At 51.3% G+C, this 26374-nt stretch overlaps 10 protein-coding genes across 10 annotated transcripts; 4 read left to right on the top strand and 6 right to left on the bottom strand.

Moving 5' to 3' along the window:
- Positions 1-2934: 2934 nt before the first annotated feature.
- PV07_06415 (uncharacterized protein) lies at positions 2935-5523 on the top strand (the record flags this gene model as incomplete). Its single annotated transcript, XM_016393393.1, has 5 exons — positions 2935-3236; positions 3290-3983; positions 4045-4520; positions 4577-5405; positions 5470-5523. The coding sequence occupies 5 exons, from the start codon at positions 2935-2937 to the stop codon at positions 5521-5523; spliced, it is 2355 nt and encodes a 784-aa protein (XP_016246812.1).
- A 166-nt stretch (positions 5524-5689) lies between these two features.
- On the bottom strand, positions 5690-7670 carry PV07_06416 (uncharacterized protein; the record flags this gene model as incomplete). Its single annotated transcript, XM_016393394.1, has 4 exons — positions 5690-6786; positions 6831-7149; positions 7197-7311; positions 7357-7670. The coding sequence occupies 4 exons, from the start codon at positions 7668-7670 to the stop codon at positions 5690-5692; spliced, it is 1845 nt and encodes a 614-aa protein (XP_016246813.1).
- Positions 7671-8319: 649 nt separating this feature from the next.
- On the bottom strand, positions 8320-10543 carry PV07_06417 (uncharacterized protein; the record flags this gene model as incomplete). Its single annotated transcript, XM_016393395.1, has 1 exon — positions 8320-10543. Exon 1 carries the CDS (start codon positions 10138-10140, stop codon positions 8320-8322), a length of 1821 nt encoding a protein of 606 aa, XP_016246814.1. The 5' UTR covers positions 10141-10543.
- PV07_06418 (uncharacterized protein) lies at positions 10525-13847 on the bottom strand. Its single transcript, XM_016393396.1, has 4 exons — positions 13174-13847; positions 12512-13065; positions 11267-12462; positions 10525-11215 (listed from the first exon to the last, which is right to left on the bottom strand). Exons 2-4 carry the CDS (start codon positions 12670-12672, stop codon positions 10887-10889), a joined length of 1686 nt encoding a protein of 561 aa, XP_016246815.1. The 5' UTR covers positions 12673-13065; positions 13174-13847; the 3' UTR covers positions 10525-10886.
- Positions 13848-14715: 868 nt separating this feature from the next.
- PV07_06419 (uncharacterized protein) lies at positions 14716-18011 on the top strand. Its single transcript, XM_016393397.1, has 2 exons — positions 14716-15940; positions 15988-18011. Exons 1-2 carry the CDS (start codon positions 15140-15142, stop codon positions 17743-17745), a joined length of 2559 nt encoding a protein of 852 aa, XP_016246816.1. The 5' UTR covers positions 14716-15139; the 3' UTR covers positions 17746-18011.
- Positions 18012-18160: 149 nt separating this feature from the next.
- PV07_06420 (uncharacterized protein) lies at positions 18161-19961 on the top strand. The gene has a single exon (XM_016393398.1). The coding sequence runs from the start codon at positions 18319-18321 to the stop codon at positions 19903-19905; it is 1587 nt and encodes a 528-aa protein (XP_016246817.1). The 5' UTR covers positions 18161-18318; the 3' UTR covers positions 19906-19961.
- PV07_06421 (uncharacterized protein) lies at positions 19875-20962 on the bottom strand. Its single transcript, XM_016393399.1, has one exon. The coding sequence runs from the start codon at positions 20376-20378 to the stop codon at positions 20226-20228; it is 153 nt and encodes a 50-aa protein (XP_016246818.1). The 5' UTR covers positions 20379-20962; the 3' UTR covers positions 19875-20225.
- A 1516-nt stretch (positions 20963-22478) lies between these two features.
- Positions 22479-22957, top strand: PV07_06422 (uncharacterized protein; the record flags this gene model as incomplete). Its single annotated transcript, XM_016393400.1, has 1 exon — positions 22479-22957. Exon 1 carries the CDS (start codon positions 22619-22621, stop codon positions 22955-22957), a length of 339 nt encoding a protein of 112 aa, XP_016246819.1. The 5' UTR covers positions 22479-22618.
- Position 22958: 1 nt separating this feature from the next.
- On the bottom strand, positions 22959-24957 carry PV07_06423 (uncharacterized protein). Its single transcript, XM_016393401.1, has one exon. It carries the CDS (start codon positions 24737-24739, stop codon positions 23051-23053), a length of 1689 nt encoding a protein of 562 aa, XP_016246820.1. The 5' UTR covers positions 24740-24957; the 3' UTR covers positions 22959-23050.
- A 28-nt stretch (positions 24958-24985) lies between these two features.
- On the bottom strand, positions 24986-26160 carry PV07_06424 (alkylated DNA repair protein AlkB). Its single transcript, XM_016393402.1, has 2 exons — positions 25820-26160; positions 24986-25768 (listed from the first exon to the last, which is right to left on the bottom strand). Exons 1-2 carry the CDS (start codon positions 26106-26108, stop codon positions 25035-25037), a joined length of 1023 nt encoding a protein of 340 aa, XP_016246821.1. The 5' UTR covers positions 26109-26160; the 3' UTR covers positions 24986-25034.
- Between the last annotated feature and the right edge of the window lie 214 nt (positions 26161-26374).

The following is a 26374-nucleotide window of genomic DNA, read 5'->3' on the forward strand; positions in this document are numbered from 1 at the left end:
ACACGGTAAATGATGAAAGACGAAAAAATACCAGTCGGGCGTTTCTCCGTACATCCCTGGGGCTCGGAGCAAGTCACAAGGATGGGCAGTCGGTCTTCATCCTGATCCTTATCCCAAGCCTGGGTTTCTTAGCGAATCAGCACAATAGGATTATTGATTAGCGTTCACCCGGAAAAGCAATGCACACCAGTTATTCCGGAAAAGGTGATATTGCGCTTGATTGGCTCCTAACTAGCGAGCACCCTCCTTCTCCTGATATGGGGACCCCGGCCGTTCTGGGGTTATGTTCGAGGTATGCTGGGGCTCTCCATAACATGGTCACCTTGGTGCAATTACGGTATCTGCTGCACGAAAGTACTCCCCAGTTGAAGAGACGAAAAGTTACTTATGATCCCCAGGCAGCAAGAAAGGAGAACTCTAAATTCGAGCCATTGGAGTCGAAAAAGGCCTGCACACTGTCGCTAGCTAGCCGAGAATCACATGGAAGAAAGGTACAAGTGTAGCAAGCGTTCTTGAAAAGCTTCAGAAGTAGCAGAGTGCTGGCAGGACGGTCACTCCAAATCAGTAAGTGATCCCTGAAATCGGTTCGAACGCCAGGAGCTTTTGAAGTAGACATTACAAGCCATTGCTTATCTGAAAACATTCAACAGCAGGCGTTCGATGCTGACTATGGTAGATTCTATCTCTATACTGCAAGTTAGCGTTTCCAAAGCTTGCTCCTCCCTACTTCCCCCGCTTCTCTGATCTTTCACAAAGCTTCTTAGTTCAGACACTACATATCTTGACGAATCGTGGGCGACTCCGCCAGTGCCTTCCGGAGTAGTTTCTCGTCCCTTGGAACAAAGGTTGCCTGAAACCTATGAGGCTGTGCGACCAGTTTAGTTGGATCGGCCGTGCCACGAACTGGATCAATGTCAACATCTCCCTCTAGACCAATCTTGAAGCAGCTGATGAGTCGCATAACAATAAGATACAGCTCACGATTGGCGAGCAAAAAGCCAGCACACATACGGTAGCCGACACCGTAGGTGAATAGAGGTGCATCTGGCTGTTCCAACCAACGATTAGGTCGGAAAACTTCAGGATCATGCCATAGCTTTGAATCTGTAACCAACATATCAGCGGACCAGAAAGGGGGCAGGAAAGGAAAGAAAGCGTACCCATATTACAGGCATGAGCATTCAAAAAGAATGTAGTTCCCTTTGGGAAATTCATACCTTTGTAGGTTACATCTTTAATGGAAGTTCGCGGCAGATTGAGTCTGAGGACCGTATACATCCTTAACCCCTCTTTTACCAGAGACACGATGTACGGTATCTTTTGGTCATCGTTCGCGTCGCAGAGAGGACTATCGGCACCATGCACCTCTCGAATTGCCTGATAAGCAGCTTCTTGGATATCAGGACGTTTGGCCAACACGGCTATAAGCCAGGCCACGGCTGTTGTGACCGTGTCGAGACCTCCGGATATCATAGTCAGATTTATGCTGGTAACTTCTTCGTCGTTTAATTGGATTTCCGCGTCATTTATGATTGTTGCTTGAATGCAGGGGCTCTGGACGCCCTTTTCCATGCGATCGAGAAGACCTCGATTGAGTTGATCCAGGTAAGCATCTTGTCGACGGCGTGTGGCCTTAGCTTTCACTGTTTTTTGGTTGAATGGGTTCAACCTCAGGAGAGGAATGTAATCTTGCAGGTTACCGGTAACGCTTCTGAAACGGCTTACTTGGTCCTCCACTTCAATTACCTCGCTGAAAAGCGTGTCATCACGAGAGTTCATCCGAATACCCCAGTTGGTGGTCAATGCAAGACTCAAGCTGAGACGTTGTGCACATGGATAGCAATCAAAGGCCTTCTTTCCCCACTGTCCCTCGGCGAGTAAGTCCTTGCAGAACTCCCTCGTTTCGAGGTCGAAGTGAGAGACGTATTTTTGTGCAGAAGGGCGATTAAGCGCCGTTGCTGTGACTTTACGGCGTCTTTTCAAGCTGTCGTGGTATGGAGTGGTACCAACTGTAGTTGCCACACCAGTGAGAACCTTTGCTTAGGTTAGCACTCAATCCCCCCACGCCGATATATCTCGCATACACACTTTATGAAATGTATAAAACTCTGGCCTCGAACTTAATGCGGAAGTATGCTGCCCAAAAAGGCCTTTTGCTGCCTCCGCAGAGTTGACAACAATTATCGGTACATTTCCCAGTGACACTTGGTATACATCTCCGTATTGCTTGGACCAGATGCGGTATTGCTCTGCAGCGTTCTTCCGGATGGACCACAGATTTCCCACCAGTGGCAGCCCCAAAGGTCCAGATATACCTGGTAGTCGCGCGGTATAGCGAATGAACTCGTTTATAATCACATACAATAACGGGACAACGAGCGTTAAACCCGCGATGGATTGGACAGCTTGGTTAAAGACATAGTCGTTAATGATGAGAAAGGGAACGCCAGGCACGGCCATATTGCTTGAGTATATGTCGAGGGTATTTCTAACATACAAAATCAATTGATGGGACAAAGCATACAATACTATCAGTGAAGCTATGAAGGTATGCGTGGACTCATATTAAGGAATTGCTTGAGATTCCAAATTTGAGCCAAGTGGACTGACGACTTCATTGCATGGAAAGACTTCCCGCTCGATCTCCAGCCGACTTCCCAGGCAATGTCCAGGGACGATCTGAGTCTAGGATTCTGCCTCGTCGACAAAATCCCATTGGACCACGGAAAATTATCCATACGGCGTATCGCCGAGTGGGACCTGGTGAGAAATCCAGGGTCTTTTCCCCATTATCCCCCAGCCAGGGATAATGTCAGCACCAGACTAAAAAGATCCTTTCACCCCTGGGAAGATATTTTCCGGGACCATGGTAATGTTTCCCAAAACATATCCGTATCCATTCAGTTGATTCTTCATGCAAATGAGCTGGACAATATGGATACCGGTAGATCGCCGGGTCGGTTCATGCTGCATCCTGTCCCTTCGGTGCAGACTCTGAACTTTACTCCTAGAGGAAATGGCGCTATTTCTCCCAGCTCATACAGCTTTGCTGATGAGATTAATAATTTCACTCCTGGCCTGCAGGAATCGGAAATACTACAGGGCGACAAGAGCAGTTCTGAGCGACATGATTCCAGCTTAAGGAGAACCCCGAGGGGGTTTTCTGGAAGTAGAAAAGGCGGCAGAAGTAAGGGGCAAAGAACGAAAGTCAGCAGAGCGTGCGACGCTTGTAAACAGTCAGTGGTTCAAGTATCCGGGTTGCCAAATGCGCTGCTAAGCTAGAGGACAGAAAGAGGACACGTTGTTCGGGAGACCAACCATGTGTTCGTTGCAGACATCTGCACATTTCCTGTGACTACTTTGCCATCTACACCAGGGGTCGCCTACCCGCTGTACCAACGGCTTCGGTGGCTGCTCAGAGCGAGGTCCACCTCAGTCCACAGGATGGATTGAATAATGTCACTTCTATGCCGAACCAAGGCCCAGTCATTTCAACACAGCCCCGACAACATGTGGATAAATCAGATGAGCACTCTAATTCTGGACACGCAGCACCCATCTCGTCACGAAACTCGCCAGTTCCCAGTACAAACATTGGTGGCCAATATCATGGACCTTCTTCTCCGATTACCTTCTTGGAGAGAGCCTGGAAGAGGCTTAGGGAGAATCACGCTTCGAGCATGCCAAAGACTCTGGACAAGGAGATGTCTGCCGACCAGCCTATCTTGGTTACCGACAATGGGCATGAGCTGCGTCTATCAGACGAGCTTTTCCAAATGCCATCAAAGTCTCAAGCGTACGAATTAGTTGGGAGGTATTTCGAAATCTCTACTCCTTTTTTCCAGTTTCTCCACCGTGCTACAGTGACGAGCTCGATTGAATCACTTTACCAGAGAGGAGACGGGCAACAAACTACCGCAGACGCCATATCTCAAAGTCAAGTGACACTCTTGCTGATGATCTTTGCCGTGGCTACTTTCGACGTTGGTGAAGAGACTGTTTCCGTGAACTCAAGAGACTCCAGACAAAGGTGCTCCAAATGAGCAAACTTCTTATCATTACCTCACTGACATTTCGAAATTCAGTGAACAGTTCCTCGAGGCTGCGCAAAGACGGTTACAGAGAGAAGGTGGTGCCCCAACTCTTGATTCAGTCCAGGCGAGACTTGTCGAATGTTTATACCTGTTGTCAACACGGCACGCAAATGAAGTCTACTCGAAGTTCGGAACCACGGTCGCGTTGATTATAACCCTAGGCCTACATCGTCGGAAGCGCTCCGGGGGTTACAGATCGGAAATCGGAGCTGTTGAGCATGAGTGCCGTAAACGAGCTTTCTGGGTTGCCTATGTCCTAGACAGATATCTCAGTGTCATGGGCGGCCGTCCGCGGACTCTCCAAGATTTCGATACCGATCAGGACTTCCCGGCAAGGGTGCATGACGATGAATTGACCTTCGAAGGAATAAAGCCTAGGAGTGGTTATTTTGACTGTGATATGGACGCACCAATCATGCACATAAAGTATCTCTCTCTACAACCTCATCGCAACGTGAAGCACCTGCTAATTTCGAGCTCAGGCTTGCCCGGATCAGCGCCCAAAGCTCTGCCCAGGTCTATCCCCTACGACGAATAACTCAAGACGAACGACTTTTACAGGCCCAACGAATCGCTGCGCATCTGTCAGCATGGAAGGGCGAGTTGCCGCCGTTCCTCGGTATCATTCCTGCTTCAAGTCTGATCCCCAAATTTCAACGGCAATCTATCATCCTACGCTTAGCGCATGCGCATGCTGCTATTCACGCCAACAGGCCGTTCCTTTTGAGTAACTTCGCAAATGCCTCCAACCCGCCTCAATTATCACCAAAAGGCGTGGATTACATCTCCGAGTGTGTCTCCGCAGCTCGCAGTGTTGTGGAGATTCTGGAGCATTTCGATGGCAATGGCATACCTTTCCATTCCTGGTGGTTCACTCAGTACGTCTCTTTCTGTGCTGTAGCAGTCATCTACATCTACACAATACAACAACACCAGATGTTGGTATCCACGCCTACGGCCATCATTTCGGAGGATACATCTTTTCGGCCATCATTCCTAGTCTCGTGCAGAGAAAGAGATTGGTTCGCCGTTGCAGAAAGCTGCCAGCAGAGGCTCGCAGCTGCTGCCAGGGAAAATTCGCCAGGAAAGAGGTATGCCATCGTCTTGGAGGAATTGCGGCAGGAAACGTGCCGCCATCGATCAACGCCAAGATTGGTCTGTGGTGAACTAGACATTGTTTCGCGGAGGGTTGAACAATCTCTTCGGCAGCCCGCAATGCAAGATGGCTGGATGGGAGAAACCGATACAGATTTTACGCATATATTTGATGATCTGGGCGCAATTGATTGGGTTGCGCATTTATACCACCAGGTAAGACCATCTCACACCCTGTATTCTGTTGTGTAGAAATCGAGCTAATCACGAGCTGCTGCAGCAGGAAGAACACCTCCTTGATGCTCAGCGCGACGTAGATGGAACAAACTCTTGAGTTGAATGGAAATACCGAATGTATAAACCGATATAAAACTTTATCGTATGAGAATGGTTTTTGCAGTCTCGAAGGTGCAGTCATCCAGGATCCTTTCTACTAGTATTGAAACAGCCCTGTGCTCTTGTTTGCGCCATCTTAGTGTCCTACCTCTTATGCTCACTGCTCACAGTCTCCATGCAATACGCACAACAAAGCCGACAAGACCCACGAGAAGAACGCCCAGAGAAGTCCTACTCAACCTTGTCTCCTCCACCACCCTTCTGATCTTGGTGATTTTGCCGCTTGTTCCAAACATGTCAACCGCAAATCCCGCCAACCCGAACGCGTTGTAATCTGCCCACTCCACTGCTGCCAGTTGTTCCTGGTAATCAATGGCCGTACCCGGCCAGTTGTTCGTAATGAGACCGTCCGCTCGCTTCCACCAACTGCTACAATTGTGGTCGGCGAACGACGTGTTTTGCAATGACTCTTGCAGGTCAAGCCAATACTTCAGCGTTTTCTCCTCCGACGGACATAATGCCAGTCCATCTCCTTTGCGCCTGGCCTGCAGAACTTTGTTGATTAGGACCGAGATGTACTTTGTTTGGGCCTCGATAACAAGTATCAAAGAGTTGTGGGAGAGATTTGTGTTTGGGCCGTACAGCATGCCAAAATTCGGAAGATCTGGCACCGTCACGCCTCTGTAAGCATATGCAGCTTTTGTCCAGATCTCCTCCAATGGCCTGCGGTTGCGCCCAGTGATCTTGATCGGTGACAAAAATGAGAACGTGTCAAACCCCGTTGCCAACACGATCAAGTCGAACTTTTCCGCCGAGTCATGCCCTTCGAATTTGACTCCATCTATCGTAAACAGCTCGATCTTGTTAGTTTCCAATTTGACGTTCTTTCGTAAAAGGATAGGGTAGTAGTCATCGCTGATCACTGTCCTTTTGCACCCGGGGTGGTAGTTTGGGGACAGTTTGTCCCAAAGATCAGGACGATCAGGCAGCTGTTCTCTCAAGAGGTTATAGTTCATAGACCTCATGAGCTCAGCATAGGCAGAGTCAGCTTGTGTGACTGCAGAGTGAAATGATTCTCGGAAGTCCATCGCCTCGGCACGTGCTCGCCAGCGTACTGGCGGGAGATATGCAAACATTGCTTGCTTCCAGTTTGGGATTTTGGAATCATGCCGTGGGATTACCCAGGCCGGTGTTCTTTGACAGATGGTAAGTTGAGATGCCAACTTGGCGATTTCTGGGGCGATCTGCGCGGTGGTTGCACCTGCGACGCGTTAGAGAAGCAAAGAGCACGCCAGACTTACGTACCAGTTCCAATGACAGCAATCCGCTTTCCTTTCAAATCATAGCTCCAATCCCACCTGGCGGAATGCATGATTTTACCTTGATAGTCTGCGTATCCTGGAACATCAATACCCTTTGGGTTGTTGAGTTGGCCAGTCGCAGCAACTAAAAAGTCACTAGTAATTTTGTAGGTAGGTGTGAATTCCGACTCTTTCCCTTGGCCAACGGTCACAGTGGTTTCCCACTTGAGGCTTTTATCATTCCAGTTGGCGGCCTCGACAGTCGTGTGGAATCGAGTGTATTTGTAAAGACCATATCTTTGAGCGACGTCGGTCAGGTAATCCTACATTACCATCAGCGTATGAGTTCATATGTGGAGAAAGCACCAACCAGGATCTCTTCCTGACCCGGATACCGACGAGACCACTTGGGGTTCTGGGCAAAGGAGTACGAGTAAAGCACACTGAAGACATCGCAACAGCAACCAGGAAATTTGTTGTCTCTCCTAGACCTTGTCAATGCAATTTGTAACAGGCGTCGAAGCACTAACCATGTTCCGCCAAAGCCGCCTCCCTTTTCCAAGATTATAATGTCCTTAACCCTCCGATTGACCAAAAGATCGATGGCCATACACATTCCAGCTATGCCTCCGCCGACGACGACCACCTTCGCCTTCGTAAAGTTGCAGTTAGCATTCGACATTCCACAACAACCTTCATCATGTGTTTCGTTTTCTCGAGGTTGGTACGAAGGCAGATACCCAGTTTTGGGCGACATAATGAATGTTTGGAGAAGTAGGTTGACAAAAGTTCGGGGGCATTCCAACAGCCTACATATAATGTGAGTTGACTGGAATATCACCATCAACTGCGACGTACACGCAAACGCTCGGTCAAGGTTGCTTTTCGAGACCGATGGTTCTGGACACACTTCTGGTGCTACGCAAAGCGGTAGCTCCTGCCTATCGAGCGTGCATATCTTATGCCGTGAACATTCTTTGTTTCTGATGCCGTAAAAGGAAGTAGCCTTAACCGGTATTCGGTTCTTTGGGATAACTACTCGGTACTGCGAATGTTTGGCAAGGCCAAAAGAACCTTGCGAAGATCGGCACACGGGTACGAGGACCAATCGGCGCAATTTGATGGTTTTCGCAACTATTCCCAAGGAGGTAGCTGGCTGGATGTCCGGCCCCCGAGGACCTTTCCCCGTTCAACACTATCAAGGCATGTGCCCAGGCCACTGGAGCGCAGAATGGTCAGCGAGAGATTGTAGTGTTTGCACAACACGAGGAATCCCGTCCAGCGACGATCCTAAGTGTGGCAACCATCCTCTGGAATTGGCAAGATGTTCTCAGGGAACTGAATATGTGCATCCCAGGCATTGTAAAACATTGCTTCGTTTGAAGTCCAGTCAACTGCCATTCTTGGGGTAGCTCAAGTACCGATGTCCAGCAGAAGCGCACCGTAGAATCGTCTTAGCCTCCTTTGAGCCTTCCACGCCGGCTCCAAGAGCTTCACAGCCTTGGCATTGGCATGAAGAAGGAAGACAGTGTGATCTGATGATAGGTTTGCGTGCTTTCTTCCAAAAATGCGCCGACTCCCCGGCCATACTTGACGTTCGGCAGTCCTGTAGGACTACCGGGAGCCGCCTTCTCTTTTGCCGTCCTCAGGGCCTTCAAGGGCAGATAGACAGAAGCCGTCTTAACTTCGGCACCCAAAGAGGGATCGTACGGCCATTTGACGAAGAAGATGTGAATCTTGCCGGTATCCCAGTATTGATGGTCCTCCCAGATCCGTAATCTTTGAGATTCTGGAACATGGCTTGCCTCTGTTGCATCAACACCATCCTCTTCGAGTTCCATGAGTGTCTGCAAAATGGTGCTACCGGTACAGCCTTGCAGATCACCTTCAGTTCTGTTTGTCTGGGCAAGCAAATCGATAGCAGACCTTCGGATAACTGGGTCTCGGCATCTTCCAGCAACAAAGGCCAATGTATCAATCACACCAGAGTCGATTCCGAAGGAGGTCCTTCTATGAGGTCTAACATGGTCGCCGATTGCTTCTCTGTAAAGGTGCAAAATCTCCGCGAATTTATCAATATAGCGATCATAGCTGCACTCCTCGCTCGTCCCAAGGGTATCTAGGAGGATAGAAGCGACCAGTGCAGCAGCTCTGAGGAGCTTCTTTGAGGTGATCAAAGCCTCATAACGCTCGAGTGCAGTGATCCTTGTGTCGTCGAGAGCGGCGTTCCAACTTGCCAGCAAAGCCTGCGCCTGTGACCGTTGCTCGCTGGGTGCGAAAGATGGGTCAATATTTTCTTGCGCCCAATCAACAATCTCTTCAAGTTTGTTCCGGGCCTCTAGGAGGTTCCCAAAGCAGTAAGGGATATCCGGTAGCATCAGGCGATGCTCTATCTTGCTCCGTTTGATTGCCGCACTGAGGGCTAAAGCAGAAGGAATGTCAACGATGCTGCAGAACCTCATGCGCAGACGCTCAATGATAGGGCGGAGGAAGTTGTTCAGCACAGTCTTCTCACTGTCCGAGAGGATGAGATCGCCCGACCCTAATCTTTCATCAATATCTGTAATCAAGCTATATCCAGATTTGAGCAGCTGATATGCAGTGTGGCTGTCCTGCAGGTTCTGTAGACATATGAAGATGACACAGGAGATCAGAGTTGCGATGTCTGACATTGCGGTTTCATACGCCATTCGCGAAGCTTTGCTGCTCTGGTGGAGAGCCAATTCCTGCAGATTCGAGCGTTCGTCCGACTCTCCGTCCACCTCTGACGATTCATGGAGTGCACCGAGAGCAACTACCCCGTGGAGGATAGATCGGTTCATGTGACAAGCTTGAAGGATAAGTTTGTTCCAGAATGTTGCGTCTCTCCAGCCGGACCACTCCGGTGCCGTCCTCTGGCAGAAGAAAACCAGGCTGCGCAGTTCTTGGGGTTCGAGCCCGGGCAATGTGTTCACGGCTTGCAAAATGCGGTTTGAATGAGTCGTCGGAGACCTGATCGTTGGAGATAAAGACGCCGAGAAAAGTGACCGCTGATGGTCAGGACTCTGAACCTGGACACTTGTATCCAAGCGAAGATCTGGTTGTCTCAGGGCGACCGGTGCCTCTTCGGGGTTGGATTGATCCTTTTTCTTGGGTTTATGAGGGGTTTTCTCTGTTGCTGATGCAGATTTAGCAGCCGCTTCATGAGCGGCTTTGGCTCTGAGTTGTCTTTCGTGCTGGACATGTTTGCGAATCTGTCGGGTCTCTGCCTTTGAGCTCCGCGATAGAACCGCTGACGCGCTGTCCTTGTTGATCCAGAGTAGAGATTCCGGCATCCTGGCCGTAAAATCGTCGCGCGGAAAGACTGAAACAAGCAGATATTCAAGTTGGGTCCTATGAGAAGGCAGGCGAATAAAACGCCCGAGCAATATCAAGAAGTGGGGGAATTTGGATTGTAGAGGGTGATCGACTGCTGCAATGGGGGGTTGGACATCGGCAGCATTATTGTCATCGTCGTAATGCCAACAGGCATTCCTTTTGGAGCTTCTATCCGACCGGTTAGGCCGCCTTCTGGAATTGTCAACAGCTGGCAAACAGGTGGGACAACCTGAAGGCGTTGCTCGGTCGGGACTTCGGAGACAGGGTCAACCGTTTCGAATTGGCTACAAGCGACGACTATGGTTTTTGTTAATTCCAGGGTGCTTGGGGTTCGGCTACGGGGACGGGGTGCATTCTTTGTACGGAAAACTTTGTGGGAGTTGAAGTAGTAGTGGTGGGTGAGTGCGCAGCCATGGCTTGGACACAGACGTCGGCACCAGCGTTGGGACTACGGCCGGCTGCAGCTTAGCTGGTCGGCTAGGTCACGGCCCAGACGAATTGCTGCTGCTGCTCGTCCACCTATCGCTGAATAATGCCCCCAGAGTGTGGGCCTAGTACGACTTGCTCCGACTCGAGGATGCTCAGCAGATCATCCTGACAAATTCATCATGGTTGTAGCCGCTGGGTGAATGGAGAGCGATGCATATTGCAAAATGGTTCAGCTAGGCACTCCCTGACATCTTGTGACTCGAGAGACCACAGGCTACACCTCCGACTTGATCTCTGCTGCCTCCATCTCCTTCTGCTTCCCCTCGCTGCTGTGTGCAGATTGGCCATCGAGAACCTCGGCCCCTTCACCAGTATAGTGCACGTTGATACGAGGGCCCTTGAACCACTTTCGGCCGTCGATCGCGTACCAGGACATGGCCAAGAACATAGAGCCCCCGTAAATGAGACAAGTCCAGTTCATTGTCAGTGCATTTAGGTCTTTGCCCTTTACCGCTGGGAAGCACAGGGCCGGAACAATCAGCAACCACCAGCCAAAGGCAACAGCGCCTAGGGGCTTTGAGTATTTTCCAAGGTTCCAAGGCCCTACCGTATACTGGGTTAGCAATTGCTGCGTAGTTTTGCGGACCGTCTTACCTGGTTTGAATCTGCCGTGGTCGAAGAATAACTTCAACGCCACAGGCGTTGTGAATGCCGTGTACTGTGCGATGGCACCAATGCTGAATACGGCGCCAATAGCGACGGGACTCGCAAACATCAATAGGCCAAGCAAGGCTGCGACGAACAGAACGCCCCAGGTTGCGTACACTGGTGTCCTGGTCTTTGGATGTACCTGGCTCCACCACCGCGATCCCACGATGGCACCATCTCGAGAATAAGCGAAGATCACACGAGTCGCGGTGACTGTGCAACCGACTCCGACGAAAAATTGAGCAATTATGTTGAGGGAGAACATGGCGAGACCCGCCTTTTGGCCCAAAACCTGGAGGCACAAACTTCCAAATGGCTGCCCGTACTGACCCGCAACAACATCGGTTATATCAGTGACTGTATACACGATTACCATCATTATGGCAAAGCCCAAGACGAGCCCTGACTGCGCGGTCATGGCAATCGCTCGGGGAGACGCAATGTTGGCATTGCTGCATTCCTCTGAGAGATGGAACGGGGCGTCATAGCCGGAAAGGGTCCAGATTGTCGTGAGAAAGCCCATGATGGTCGACCAGCCGATAGGCCACTCGGTCCCGTTGGGGAAACTGGTCCAGACGTAGTGACTGTGGTTTGTCTTTGGATGGTTGATTGAGCCCACCGGGAACCAGATGACGAAGATGAGTATGACAATGAGGTTCCATATTGTACCAATTTTGTTGACCCAGCCGATGAACCAGGTTGACTGCATTGTGATGAGGCCATTGATAACGAGGATGGCGAGCAATGTGAGGTATATGTGCCAGGTTTGCGGCTCGTAGTCAGGATAAGCAATCATGCCACAGGTGACCAACATGGAAGCCAGAGCATAGTTGACCGAGCATGGGCCGGTGACGAAACCGCAGAAATTGGACCAGCCGACAAACCAGGACGCAAGCGGACCCCATCCTTCAGGCGCCAGAACGGCGGAGGCGTAGTAAAGACCCCCAGCGGTAGGCATGCTTGAACATAACTCGGCCATGGTGTAGGCGGTAGCCTGGATGAAAAGCGACGCAATGAGCCATCCCCAGATGGCGCCACCTGTTCCCGAATAGCCCAAGCTGTAACCAATTGTAGATGCAATAGAAGGCAAAAGGCCTAGAACAGAGAATGACACTGAAAAGGATTCAAATATTGTAAAGTCTCTGACCGTCGATCAGCAGTGCGGACTTCGGAATAAACTAAGGAACAGACCTCTTGAACTCTTGTTTATAACCCAAAGCACCCAGAGTGACCTCATCCTGGTTGGCGCCTTCTTCCAAGACAGCATGTGCGCCGCGTTTGGCGAAGACGGATGTCACGCCCACAGCGTTCTCGTCGATGACGGTCACCGATTGCTTGCGTGGGGCGTCCATTCTCACAGAAGCTCACAGGTTGATGGACTGTAACAGCTTTGGTGCTAGAAGGCGAGTTCGCATTGAGGAGGGACCAAGCTGGTCTTTATTGCCTTTCCCATCCAAGTGTCGTTCGCCGTTGCTGGTTCTTAGCGAGGCATGATAAGCTTGTCTCCACTGGCGCACCAATATTCTGGGTCTTCTGGGTGCAGCACTTCCGCGATAACTCGTGGTGATTAAGCTAGACTACCATCGAGATGCAGGGCCACCATCTCTCGAAACAGCAGGAGCATAACAGGGCCAGAGCTTTGCGAATGCGCCTTTGGAAATGAACGACAGCCGGGAGAAGGCCGCTCTGAATTCAAATCCATGCTGTCGAATGATAAGTGGCATGCCCGACAGGAATTCAACTGCCTGTGTTGGCCTTATCAGTGGCTTGCTCTCCAATTTGACCTCTGGTGGCGTTGCTATCGCCAATGGGTTGGCGTCTGGAGGGGGGCAGGGTCAGACTAAGGAACTTACTCGACAGTCATCGACACGAAGTCTTGATTTGTTGAAAGGCAAGGGGAGAGATAGGCCCTGCAGAGTAGCGTTGAATGGGCATTGATCTTGTCACACCCATTTACTTGGCAACGGAGCTATACGAGGATAGTGTCTCGCAAATGCTGCGGGATTCCAGCAGCGCCTTATCAAGAGTTTGACAAAGATCTAGCTAGCACACGTGGCAAAGAAACGACAATGTCCGCAAGTTTATCTCGAACCGATTCCACTGGGAGGGTTGTAGAACATGCACAAGAAGGTTCTCGTTTTGCTGGCAGAGTCGTCAAGGCGGTGTTTATCCGACCGGAGCATGTCGAGAACGCGGGGAAGAAACAAACCAAAACGTAATAGCAACCCCAAGGAAGCTGGGGGCTCTCTTGACAAGCAGTAGAAATGGGAGATGCATCAGCTGTGGAAGAAGATACATCTTCAAGTTGCTCCAACACCTGCGCGGGCCCAAATATTCCTTGGTAGCTGTACTCATCGAGGCGGACTCTTCACACATCCAGATGACCTGAGGCACCCCTGAGAATTATATCAATTGTTGAATGAGAAGAGGGCCAGGGCCATCGTGAAAACCCGACAATCGCTCTTTCACCACCAGGGTATGTCTTGCAGAAGCCAAAAAGAGCTGACGACAGGAAACGTCGAAATAGTGACTCGAAGACAATAAATACTGCGTAGCCTCAATCACGGATCTTTTTTTCAGGGACCGAGGACATCACTGCAGCTGCAGGACTAGACGATCTGAGACAAAGGGGGACGCACATCTGAAACAGGTGGATGGTTGGACCATGGTGGGTTATGGAGAAAGGAGTTCTGCATCTGCGACTAATTCAGCATCACCGAACAGCGCGAAGACGGGTCACGACCAGTGACAAGACATGTTCGAATGCAATACCGTGACTGGGGAAGTTTTGGATGTGATCCACGCCGAAGAGGACGCGCAAGTGGACGAATAAGCCACACAGCACAATTGCTGGATTGCCGGCCGCGGCCACAGCCCCGAGACCGAACATTCGAATGAAGCGAGCTGGGGAGTTGGAGGGCTGAGGACTGTGACGATGAAGGGCAAAAAAGACGGAGGACCGAGCATGCAGTAATTACACGCACAGCGGCTTCGTCCTAGCAGGGTAACTCCTTCTTGTAGGCACCTCTGGCATGGCTAACTTGGTAGAAGCTGACACGGACTGGTTGGGTGCTGAGCTGACCCAGGTGAGTATCGATAAAGAGCCACCAAAGCCCCAGCAACGGCCCACGCGCAGGCCCCCATTCCCCCGAAAAGGCTGGCCCAGACCCCAAACGTCCACCACGTCGCCTTCTGGCGGGCTTCCCCCTGTTTTTCCTGGTGGTCTCCTGTGGGCTGCGGCGGGTTCGTTCCAAGGCCACGATGGCTAGCGGGTCCATGCCAGCCAACCTTTTTCCTCGTTACCTAAACCCCCAAGCGCTAACACAAGCCACAACTGCGTCAGTGGTTGGTAGATCTCACTTTCCCATGTCGCATCTTCAGCTCCTCCAAGTTCTCTCTTCTGTCTTCCTGTCTGCACTTCTCCTGTAGTTCTGTAACACTTCCACCATCTCACACTTCGACATCCTCTGTCTTCTCAGGTACAACGCCGACAACCGGACTTGAAGCCTCGCACAGACCCACACGACATCCCGATTGCTCAGCCAGCACATCAACATATTGCCATTATTATCTGCTCGCGCCCTCGCACGCACGAAACCAACTTCTTCTCACGCCGGTAACGACGCCGCTGGAGAAGCTCGAACGGCTCAAAATCCCATTCCACCTCAATAGAGCACTCCGAAGTGTCTCGAGAAAGCCCTCCGCGCCCTTACGCAAGCCTCACGACCGGATTCACCAGTGTCCATGGCCCCGATCTCGTAGCGCTCTCGTGCCTTGGTAGCCCGCCCTCGCGGTGTTTGAACCGCATCCCTCCATACCATGGAAAATGTACCTCCTCAGGTATGGGCAGTGGCTCACACCTTGATAGCCCGAAATGAGACGACCAACTCAACCTCAACAAATTCCAGTGCTGACACAGCAAACCGTCCGCCTGTCTATAAGGCAATCGGTCTCAGTCTGGCAGTGGCCTCGGGGCTATTCATTGGTACCTCATTTGTGCTGAAAAAGACAGGACTGCTCAAAGCAAATGCTAAATACAATGAGGAAGCTGGTGAGGGTTATGGCTACCTCAAGAATTTCTACTGGTGGGGAGGGATGACGCTGATGATAGTGGGCGAAATCTGCAATTTTGTCGCCTATGCCTTTGTCGATGCTATCTTGGTTACGCCCCTGGGAGCGCTGAGCGTTGTGGTCACGACCATTCTGTCCGCCATCTTTCTCAAGGAGCGCCTGAGCTTTGTCGGTAAAGTGGGCTGCTTCAATTGCATCGTTGGCAGCATTGTCATTGTTCTCAACGCTCCCGAGCAAAGCGCTGTTGCCGACATTCAAGAAATGCAGCACTTTGTCATCGCTCCCGGCTTTCTCAGTTATGCTGGTGTCGTGATTGTGGCATGTATATTTATCGCATTGTGGGCCGGGCCGCGCTACGGCAAGAAAAGCATGTTGGTCTACCTCAGCATTTGCAGCTTGATCGGTGGTCTCAGTGTCGTGGCGACCCAGGGATTGGGGAGTGCAGTCGTTGCGCAAGCCGGCGGAAAACCTCAGTTCAATCAATGGTTTCTTTACGTTTTATTGGTCTTTGTGGTTGCGACACTGCTGACCGAAATCATCTATCTCAATGCAAGTATGCTGCTTCCTAGGTCATGTCCGCTGCTAACCTTTTCCAGAAAGCCCTGAACATTTTCAATGCAGCCCTCGTCACTCCAACATATTATGTGATTTTCACCAGTGCCACAATCATTACTTCCGCGATCCTCTTCCGAGGTTTCAAGGGTACAGCCGTGTCCATCACGACCGTGATCATGGGTTTCTTCCAGATATGTGCTGGCGTCGTCCTCCTACAAATGTCCAAATCTGCGAAAGACGTACCAGATGCCGCCGTTTTCAAGGGTGATCTCAATCAAGTCAGGGAGATTGCGGAGGTCGAGCAGCCAGAAACCGAGCCCAAGGCTGATGCTATTCGCGGCACTGCGGCTCTAATCAGGAGAATCTCCGTCTCTCGGCAGAAGATGGAACAAGAGGAAGCTCGACGGCTGCGCGAAGACAAGCTCAAAGACCAACTCGAGCCGCTTCGCGAAAACGAGATTGTGGAATGGGACGGACTCCGCCGCCGAAAAACGGTCATTGGCGAACCTGGAACAGTTGTGCGAAGAAAGACCGTCCATCCGCCACTGGGGATGTCGCATTTTCCAGATCCAAATCAAGAAGACGCCGAAAACGAACCAGGGTTCTTTGAACACCTCCGCAATCGTGCGCAGAGCGTGATCCGTCACCCTAGTCCCCGTCACCATGCCACCATGCCCGAAGATTCTTTGCGGAGCCCAATACATCCCGTTGCTTTGACGGATATCAAGGTTGTTCCATCCAAAGCCGAGTCACCTATCGTCCCGTACGGTCCAGGGAGCCTCGAGGACGCCCAAGAACGGATTTATGGTCTCCCTCAAGGGCAGCTGAAAGAAAGAGCAATCACCATCGCAGCCCAATCCTCACCCCGGTCCAAGCCTCTACCCGCGAAACCGTCACCATCCCCTGCACTCAAACTCCCACACGAAGCAAGACGGCAATTCTCTTTCACCAACTTCCTTCGGCCAGGTTCACGCACCCCTGAGATTGACCCTATGCCTTCACGACCAAACACTTCGCGCCGGACCAGCAGCCATGAACAACGGCGAGCCATGAAGAATGCATCCGAAGAGGAAAGACTGGGACTTGTCAAGGGTGATTCTCACATTGCTTTGCTTGAGCATGAATCGTCTCGCTCACCTGAGCGCCCATCGCAGCCCCCTTCTTATGCCCATCCTACTTCTCATTCTCAGTCCAGCTCTACTTCAAGCGTTGATGATTATTATCCCTATCAATACCCTTCTCCTCCTCAACATTCTCTGTCATATTCTGACGAGGTTGATGGTTGGCAGATGATGAGCACCGCGAGTCCGCCGAACGAGACGAGCCGAGCTTCGACACCACCCGTGACGGCAAGCAGCCGGAGAAGGCCAAGTCCGCCGAGGATCTATCATCCCCCACCTTTGCTCACGAGGAGTTCACCTCCAATCGACAACGAGGAACGACCCATTCCGGGAACAATGGTGGGCGGAGGACCGACACAGGCCAGAGCCACACCAGCAGCGTCAAACCGTTCCCAGAATTCATCGATGAGTCCACCGAGGATCACGATCCGGCATCAAGACAATGGTTCACCCAGGACAGGTGGCGAAGATCACCTAGCTCGAGTTTCCGAGGACGCAAGAGTGAATGATGCCTACAACTACGAGGTGACCCGCACAGAAATCATCGAGCCAGAAGCCACCCGAAGACGGTTTGAGGAGCAGAGCAAAAGGGAAAGAGAAGAGAGGCGGTTGAGAGCCACCGGGCGACGGCAGAGTTGGAAGCCTTCCGGTGCTGAAGAAGGAGGCAGTTTTCTCTAGGAGTCGGAGCGTTGTTTGGATTGCGCAGTTGAGCCTCTTTTGGTAACAACAACGAAATACCCCACGATGTTTTGGTACGCATGGGAAACGGACCTTTACGACCGATAGAAACGAGAACTTGACGAGGCCAGCGCAAAGCTAGACCGCGATCTCAAGTTATGTATATGTACGATACTTGACAGTAGGCTGAACATAGAACTTGTCCTACCACCACCAGGCCTATAACTGCAGCCGATGAGCCTCCGTAGTTAGTGTATCCGATCACATTCATGTGTCGACTCCGTTTTCCATCCATTGCTTTTACCTCGCCAGTCCGACGTCATAGGCTGTGGCGGTGCGCGTGCTCCCAAGGATTCCCTCCCCCAGGACGACGACGATCCTGTCGGCTAGTGTTAATTCCGAGGGTCCGTAGACTCGGCCTGCTCGGACGAAGAAGTCGACAGACAGAGTTCACGCCACCAATATTGCATTGACAGCCTGCTCTGCCTCTTCTTCTTGTTGTTCCTTTCTCGGATTGGGACAAGGCGTTCCTGGCCTGTATTTACATGTCTCAGCGACGTTGGATCACCCGAAATGGCCGAATCTCCCGCATCCGAAGCCTCACAAGAGCCTGAATCGGGCGACGAGTCGAACGCGGCGCATCCGCCAGCTAAAGCGCCCGCGGTCAAGGACAAAGAATGTCAATACTGTCATCAGCAGTTCACCTCCTCCTCACTCGGTCGCCACCTCGACCAGTTTATATCCAAGAAGAAACCAGATGGAGTCCATGATGTTGAGGAGATCCGGAGGCTGCGAGGAGGCATCACGCGCCGCACGGCGAGAAGCAGCAAACGGGACCGGGACAAGAATGATCATGAAGATACCCGCTCATCGCAGGCGTCTCCAGGCCCCAGTATCGGTCCTCAACCGGGTACTCTGATCTCGTCCGCCATCGAACTCAACCGTGTCCCTCCTGGCGGCATGCACGTCCGCCTGAACAGACTCAATTGGCAGGCAACAGGCGTCATTACAGACCCAACCACCCTCGACTCACCGGCCACTGCTGCGGCTGCGGCTGCTCCTCCTACTCCTGCGGTCGTATCGAGCCCTTCCGGGACCAAGCGCAGTTTCTCTGTCTACGCCCAAGACCTTAATCCCGCCAGCAACGCCGAGAATACTCGCGCTCTCGAGCTCGCTCTACGCGAGGTCCTCGACTCTCTCCGCGCAGCCACAAAGCATGCCTCTCCTAAGCCCTCTCCCTTCAAGTTCGACATACAGACCCAGACATTTCCTTCGCTATGCTTAAAACTCTTGTCTGCGCCCGCAACCCTATTCCAAGCTTCTCCCTTCTCCACGCCACAATCCATCCCAATCAACCCACCTGGCCCTGATCAACTTGCCCCCCTGCGTCAAACGCTGACCTCGACAATCGATCACTGGAAATGGCATACCCTGCGCCTCGCGCAACCCACGACTTCCAACATTGCGGAGGAGGCGGATTTCTTGACACGGAGTGCGGCGCAGTGGACTGAATCAACCCTTTCGCATCTAGAAACATGCTTTCAAAATTGGATGGCACACCCGATCGAGATTCGCAATCTATTGTGGCAGGTCGAACTGCTAAGGGCGTACAACACGGAGCAGCAGAAAGTGCAGGAGACGGAAGAAAGACTGGAGAGATTACAGCAAGAAGCAAGTCAACTGCAGCAACAGGTCGAATACCTCTCTCGGTGTCAGTGGCCGCGCGAAATGGCGCTGTGGCCGCCCGAGCGTAGGACGTTCGGAGCGTCCATGCGCGAGGAGTTGCGACTGATAAATCTAAATAAGGTGCCTGCAGGATCAGTCGGATCCGACGCACCGGAAGAGATGGTTTCTCTGCCTTCGGAGAACGTTAATACAAGGCAGGGTGACAAGTGGGACTTCGACAAGTTGGTCAACAAGTGGAAAGCCCACGTGCGGGAAGATAAGAATCGGCGCATGCCTCAATCTCTGGTATCTGTGGACGGTAACGGTGGCGGCGTAGGAGGGCCCCCAGCCGTGAAAGTGGCAGAGCTCAAGAAGACACAGAGCGAACCAGGGGTAAACGGGTTATCCAATGGTCAGTCGCCAACCAGTACGGACGAAAGGCGAAAAGGTGGAAGAAATCAAAAGGCAAATATCAGCATTATTTCGGACCTTTGAATCGAGACAAAATGCAATTGACCATAATATAATGATATTGTAGCTCCAAACTTGACAATATCTACATTGGTTGTCCAATATTCTTAGCATATTATTGCATCATAGTATTGTCCGCCGATGGTGCTGCTAACAAACAAAGCGTTCATCGTATCATGTCAAGATCCCTCATTGTACGTCCTAAAACCAAGTATCCCGCTCATCTTCCGAGTAGAGCAATCCAGAAACCGACCTTTTATTCGCCAAAACTTTGTTCTCGAGATCATTATCGTCATCAAGGTGGAAACGTACACGCTTGCGCACGCGTGGAGTTTCTGAGAGTGTTATTCCTCTTCTTCTCCCTCTTCTATCTCCTTCTCCCGTTTCGCGAACAGGCTGACTCGGTTCTGAATCGCATAAATGGCGTAGCCCACGATGGCCAGCACAACGAACAGGCAGATCACAATGATCGCAATCACGTAGTTTCGTTGCACCATGGTTCTGATTAAAAAGTGGTTGTGTGGAGGGTGGAGGAGGCTGCAGTGAAGGGTGGCGGCTGCTTTGGACTGTGTTGTCGCGTGCAAACGGTTCGCTCCGGGCACGTGAGTGAGCCACAAAGGTGAAAATGCGGAACCGGAGAGGAGGCGGTGGACTGAGTCGAGGTCCGCGAAGGAGCGAAGCGCTGTCGGGGAGTTCTCTTATGGGGACCGGTTCTGATTGATGGCTTCGAGGAGAGAGCGATCGCGGCGAGTTCGGAGGCGGCGCAAAGCCCGGCAAGGAACCCCGACTAGAAAGGGCAACAACAGTTTGCGGCGCCGTGGGATCAATCTTGGATAGGCCTGCAGGGGACGTGCTCAAGACAGAAGGAGAAAGTCTGTATCAGGAATAGTCAACTGGGCAGTGGTGAAGCTGGGGATTTCGTGTTCTGGTTGTGATGGGAGGCTGTCGAGGACGATGGAATGTTACCAAGAATTTGGAGTATTTGAAGGACTACATGTAGTTATCCGCAAGCGCGAGGCCCAGCCTCGCAGACTCTCTGGACTCATTATACGATGGCTGGTTGCAAAGATGGGTGGTTGGCAGCAACTGAAGTGGCAGGATACGTACTCGGTAACCTGACACGGCGAGGCTGGCTACGCACTAAACACATGGCAGCCTGGTAATCGCGAGGCTGGCATTTGGCTTTGCAACCATGTGGACTTTTGTCACGTGAGCCTGTAAACTTGGGCCAATCAATCTCAAGAATCTCTAGCTAGTCTTCCTCACATGGGCACCTCATATGGGGCACCAAGTACAAGTAATATGTTGATGTATTAATAATATTAGAAGGGGCTTCCTAATTCTTGAGGAACAGGCATCATCCTAGACTCGTTATGAGGAGTACAAGGTACTCCGTACGGGCATTGAGTAGCTATCGACTACTGATATCCTAACCACCCCAATCAAATTTGCAAGTTTTTTACCACATGAGCCGCTCACACTGGGCTGATGCAGACTCAGACGGACTGGATAAATGATGGATGTTACAGCCACTTCCACATCTTTGGTGATGTACATGTCCCGCATGTGGACTTTCGCGAGTGATAACCCCCTCTGAGGAAACAAAAGCAATGGAATGAACGACAGTTTAGGGGGCTCTTGAAATCGATTCATTCCGCCATATCTAGTGCACCTCACCAGGCTCCGCGCTCGCACCACCCTCAGGAAAACAGCAGCCATCACTGATGTCTCAGATCGGATTTATCAGGGCGTGCTAGTCCTCCCATATGTTCGAATCCGGATCCCAGCACAATGCACTGCCTGTCCCTCTCGACAAACATTTCCCTCTGCGTCTATTCCTGACGACTCGAGGTCAGTTTTCTTCATCTTTTGCTGCTGCAACTTACTATTCTTGGACTTTTTTGTTGCTGTAGTTATTCTTGTGCCTTGCACACCAGTCAGTATTCTTTGTCCTGCAACCAGCGTAAGCTTCATTTTCATTGTCACCTTCCGCGATTCCCACATGATCGTAACGCTATCCCGATCTAATCTCAGTCTCATTGTTTTGCAATATGACAAAGAACGGTCGGATGCTGCTGTATCACAAAATTCCCCTCCCTGGTTCGTACCGTCCTTCACATCACAGTCCAAAAGAAAATCATTCCGAGGCTGGCACCCGTTAGCCCTACGATTCCCGAGTACTATTAAGCGACAAGGCAGCATGTCCAGCCCTCGTCTCGACACGTCCTGCATCGATTTCGAATCGGATAAGAGAGTGCGATCACCGAGGACGCCAACATATGGACCAGTTTCCCCGTCAACTAGCTCAGCGCCACCTTTCGATCCCGCGAAGTATTTTGCCCAGCCTAGCAATAACGACGATGATAGACAGCTGATGCGTCTTTCCCCTCCTCAGCAACAGCCGGTACCATGGATGTGGATTTGTCACTTGTGTCATTCGCGATATCCTCTTGGCGTAACCCGTCGATGTCTGGTTGACGGCCACTATTACTGTTCAGGCCAGACCGATCGACCCAGTTTGAAGAAAAGGAAAAAGCCCAGGGCGTGCTCGAGTGAATTCGATTATGTGGCCTGGAAGAACTGGGGCGCATGGCGCCGAGGAATTCTCAGAATCCTCCAGAATGAGAGGGTCTCAAATGGTTGCGAATTCTGTGACTTTCCAAGTCAGTGTCGGTATCCTGCCAATTCGCACCCTCTTGGGAGTGAAGAGGCAACACTACTTTTCCCGACTGCTCCTATGAGCGACCGATTACCCGAGTCAGAAACGCAGACCACTGGGGTCAAAGGAAAAGGTGCTGGCACGTCAAAATCCAACGAGAACGTTGACTTTGGCCAAATCGTGGAGAACATTCATTCCGATACAACGTCAGAGGCGTCGAGGTCAGAGAACCTCCGCAATATCAAACAGCAAAACAAAGGTGTGTCGCGCGGGAAGAAAAAGCGTTCTGGGAAAACACCGACGCCTTCATTGAGTGAAGAACTGGCTGAGGAAGAGAAAAGGTTGCGCGAGCTGATCGGACCGGGCTTGTGGTCGTGCTTAGAAGATGTTGGTTTGGACAATACATTGACCGGGTGAAGCCTGAGGTTCTGATTTTGCACACCGCAAGATGGTTCATTATAAATTCATGTCGAAATATTGACTTTCTGTCTTCTGATGGCGTGTGCCAGCCTATTTCCCGACCAAGCTGCCAACGTACTCTGCAATTGCCAACATCTTCTCTTCCGTGAACCTCCGCCCGACGATCTGCACACTAACGTGAGCGCCGTCATACAAGTCGGCATCATAAGCTTCAGAGGCCTCCTTGTCTTGCTCGTTGATTGGCGTATAACCATCGGCATATTTATCGATGGTTTTGTCGGCAATGGTAACTGGTACGACAACGCTTGTATAGTCGAGCCCATTCACAAACACACTGTAACCGTAGTACTTGTACAATTCGGGTCTCGCAGCCGGATATGGCGCGAGCGGACAAATGAAACCATCCACAGGTTGACCGGTCTGTGTGAGCTGCGCAGTGCTATTCCAGTAGTCCAAGTATTGTTTCTGGTATTTCCGCTTCTCAATGTTGTTAGCGGCGATCTGTGAGGCGGTCAGTTCCTGCTTAGGCCCGTCACCGAAGCTCATTTTAATCTGAGGAGACATGGGCTCGCCGGAAAGTGCAAAAGCACCGTGCACGTCCTTTCCACCATCATATCCCCAGGTCATGAATGTTATGTCCAATATTGTCTTGTGCGAAGGTGGCTTCCACTCGATGATCTGATGTCCCGCTTTGCTGAGAGCCTCAGCGAGCATAGACACTGCTCGCGCCACAGGCGGCTGAGGATTCACAATACCGTCCGTTTTCAGTACTCCGAAGCTCAGTCGGCCTCCCTGTGAAGATGATTTGACAATATTGTGGATTGCTTGCTCCTGGGTATCACGCCACGGCATATCGATAACTAGGGGATCGTGAAGCCAGGGCTTTTCTGAGAGGATAGCTTTTGTGAGCAGTCGAACAGATCGAGCGGTAGTGGCGAGAGGACCGACAACCGACAAGACACTATTCTGCCCATCCATACTGTTGGCCATACCTTCGTACGGCAATCTCCCAAACGAGGGCCGAATGCCATAGAGCCCATTGAACGCCGCAGGAATGCGGATTGAACCTCCAATGTCAGTACCAAACCCGCCTGGCGATCCCCTCAATGAAATCAGCGCTCCCTCACCCCCAGAGCTGCCACCAGAACAGAGGTAGCGGTTTTTGGGATTCCAAGTATAGCCAATGATGTTGTTGATGGTCTCTCCACTCATCAAAGTATGTGGGACGCTGGTTTTGCAGTATAGCACTGCACCGAGGGCTCTGAGTTCCCTAACCATTTCACTTTCATATTGGCCTTTGCGTAGGTCATCGGCACTGCCTTCAAAAGTCCCTATCCAGCCGACATATCCCATCGTGGTTTCGACATTCTTGACATGAAACTGATCTTTCAGAGAGACAGGGACTCCGTGAAGAGGCCCAACTGTTTTTTTATTCTTCGCAAAGTACGCGTCAAGCGATTTGGCAGATTCCAGAGCAGCGTCGAAAAAGGTCTCATGCAGACAATTGACCAACTGATGAGCCAAAGAGGCCCTGTGACAGAATGCTTGTGTGACTTCGACCGCAGACCATTCACCGGCTGCGACCTTTTCGGCGATGCCGACCGCGTCGGTTTCGGTGATTGCAATTTCTTTCTCGTCTAGGAATTGCTGAATGTAGGAGCTAGTGACGTCCTTTTGCTCTTCCGGCGTGGGGATCTTTTGAAGTCGCCATTTCTCAGGGATGGAGTTGAGAATAGCATCTCGTTTTGTTTTCGCACGTGTTTCCCAGTCGGCAACCATGATGGCGGATGCAGTGGAAGCCCGTGGTAACTTCTCAAGATCCTTGACGAAAAAGTTCACGGTTTGCTCGAGAAGAGCCTATCGTCCTGTACCCCTCGTGAGGTGGTCCGGTTATATGAGGGGGTACCACGAGTGACACTCTTGCTCGGAGACGCACATCTCCACCACCATTGGCGGAGATTAGAACAAATTGATAATGGAGACAAACTTCTCCTGCCTCTTTGGGGATGATTCCATCACCCCGAGCCGGCTTGTTCACCATCGTCAGACTGCTTGAACGTCAAACACCCGGTCTTCATGCGGTCATCTGGCGAACATTGAGATTGATTCGTTTCTTGCTCATCCATCCTCGCCACTGCTGGTATGGTCCAGCATGCCCTGTATCTGGCCAGTTTTGCAGCCAAGCAGGACACGTATCAGGGAGAATCTTTGGCACGCCATGCCAAGCATATCTGGATTTTCCAGACATGAGAATGGCATCCCCCGACCTCAAGCGAATGACGGCAGCGTCGGCCTGGTCTTCGTGTCCCACGAGAAAGATACCTTCACAACCAAAACTGATGCTGATGAGGCTGTTGTTGGATGCCTCGCTGACATCTCGGTGCACACTCAACGTGTCTCCAGGACTGTAAAAGTTGACAATGGCGGCCTGGGCGTCAACCGTTGGAAACAGTTTCTTCAACAGAGCAGCTATGTCGCGAGGGAACGGTGGTGGTTCGCCATCGGGATAGATTTTGTTCGTCCAGTCGTATTGACCTCCAAGGGTCACCCATCGCAATTTCGTTTCAAGCATCTGCGCCGAGGTCATGGGTTTGTGGGTTGCAGGATCCTTTGGGTAAACCATCGTATTGAGGCCTGAGGCGAAGAAAGAGGAACGCGAAGGATTGTCAACATTTTGCGGGCAGGAGATATGATGATGGTGATTAAGATTAGTCTTGTGCGCAGGATTAGAGAGATCACGGTGAAGTAGCCTATCCAGTAAAGCAAGCTGAAGCCGAGGAGGGAAGAGGGAGGGAAACACCCGAAGACCTACCCTTGGTCAGCAGCGATGTGAGATGGCTCATGGCAGTGCGAGCGAACCAGGTAATCCGTTCACCTCGAAGGCGGTTCGCGGTGGTAATGAAACGTCTTGGACTACTTGCGTCAGACCGTCCATGGCATTATCGAGCAAGTCCGCGGTCAAAGCCTCGAAGTCGCTCTGGCGAAGAACTTCAGACTCCGGTAATGCGGAGATTTTGTTGACATCTGGGTTTCGTGGGTCAATGATGTCCTCGTCGGCTTCTATTTCTGCTGCAGGCCGTTTCCGCCATTGTTTGAAAAGCTCTCGCATATGGTCAGGGGCCCTAGCGTGGGCGTCATACATTGTCATCGTCGTGGGAGCCCTGCAAGATCACCAAAGAAAACGGGTGGCTTGGCTCTTGTTGGAAACAAGCAAAGTAAACAAGAAGGCAAGCATCGGTACTAAATTTCGTGAGAATATCTATAGTCAAAGTAGCTGGATGCCAAGCGTCCATTACAGCCACTTTCCACCTCAACCCTCTCTTGCTCCCTCTTTTTCCCTCGAGGGTGTACTATTACTCTGCCATTTCGATCATTCTGGCAATGGCGTGAGAAAGAGGTTTCCCACAACCCATA

The sequence above is a fragment of the Cladophialophora immunda genome (genome assembly GCF_000835495.1).
Source record: "Cladophialophora immunda strain CBS 83496 unplaced genomic scaffold supercont1.4, whole genome shotgun sequence".
Taxonomy (NCBI): domain Eukaryota; kingdom Fungi; phylum Ascomycota; class Eurotiomycetes; order Chaetothyriales; family Herpotrichiellaceae; genus Cladophialophora; species Cladophialophora immunda.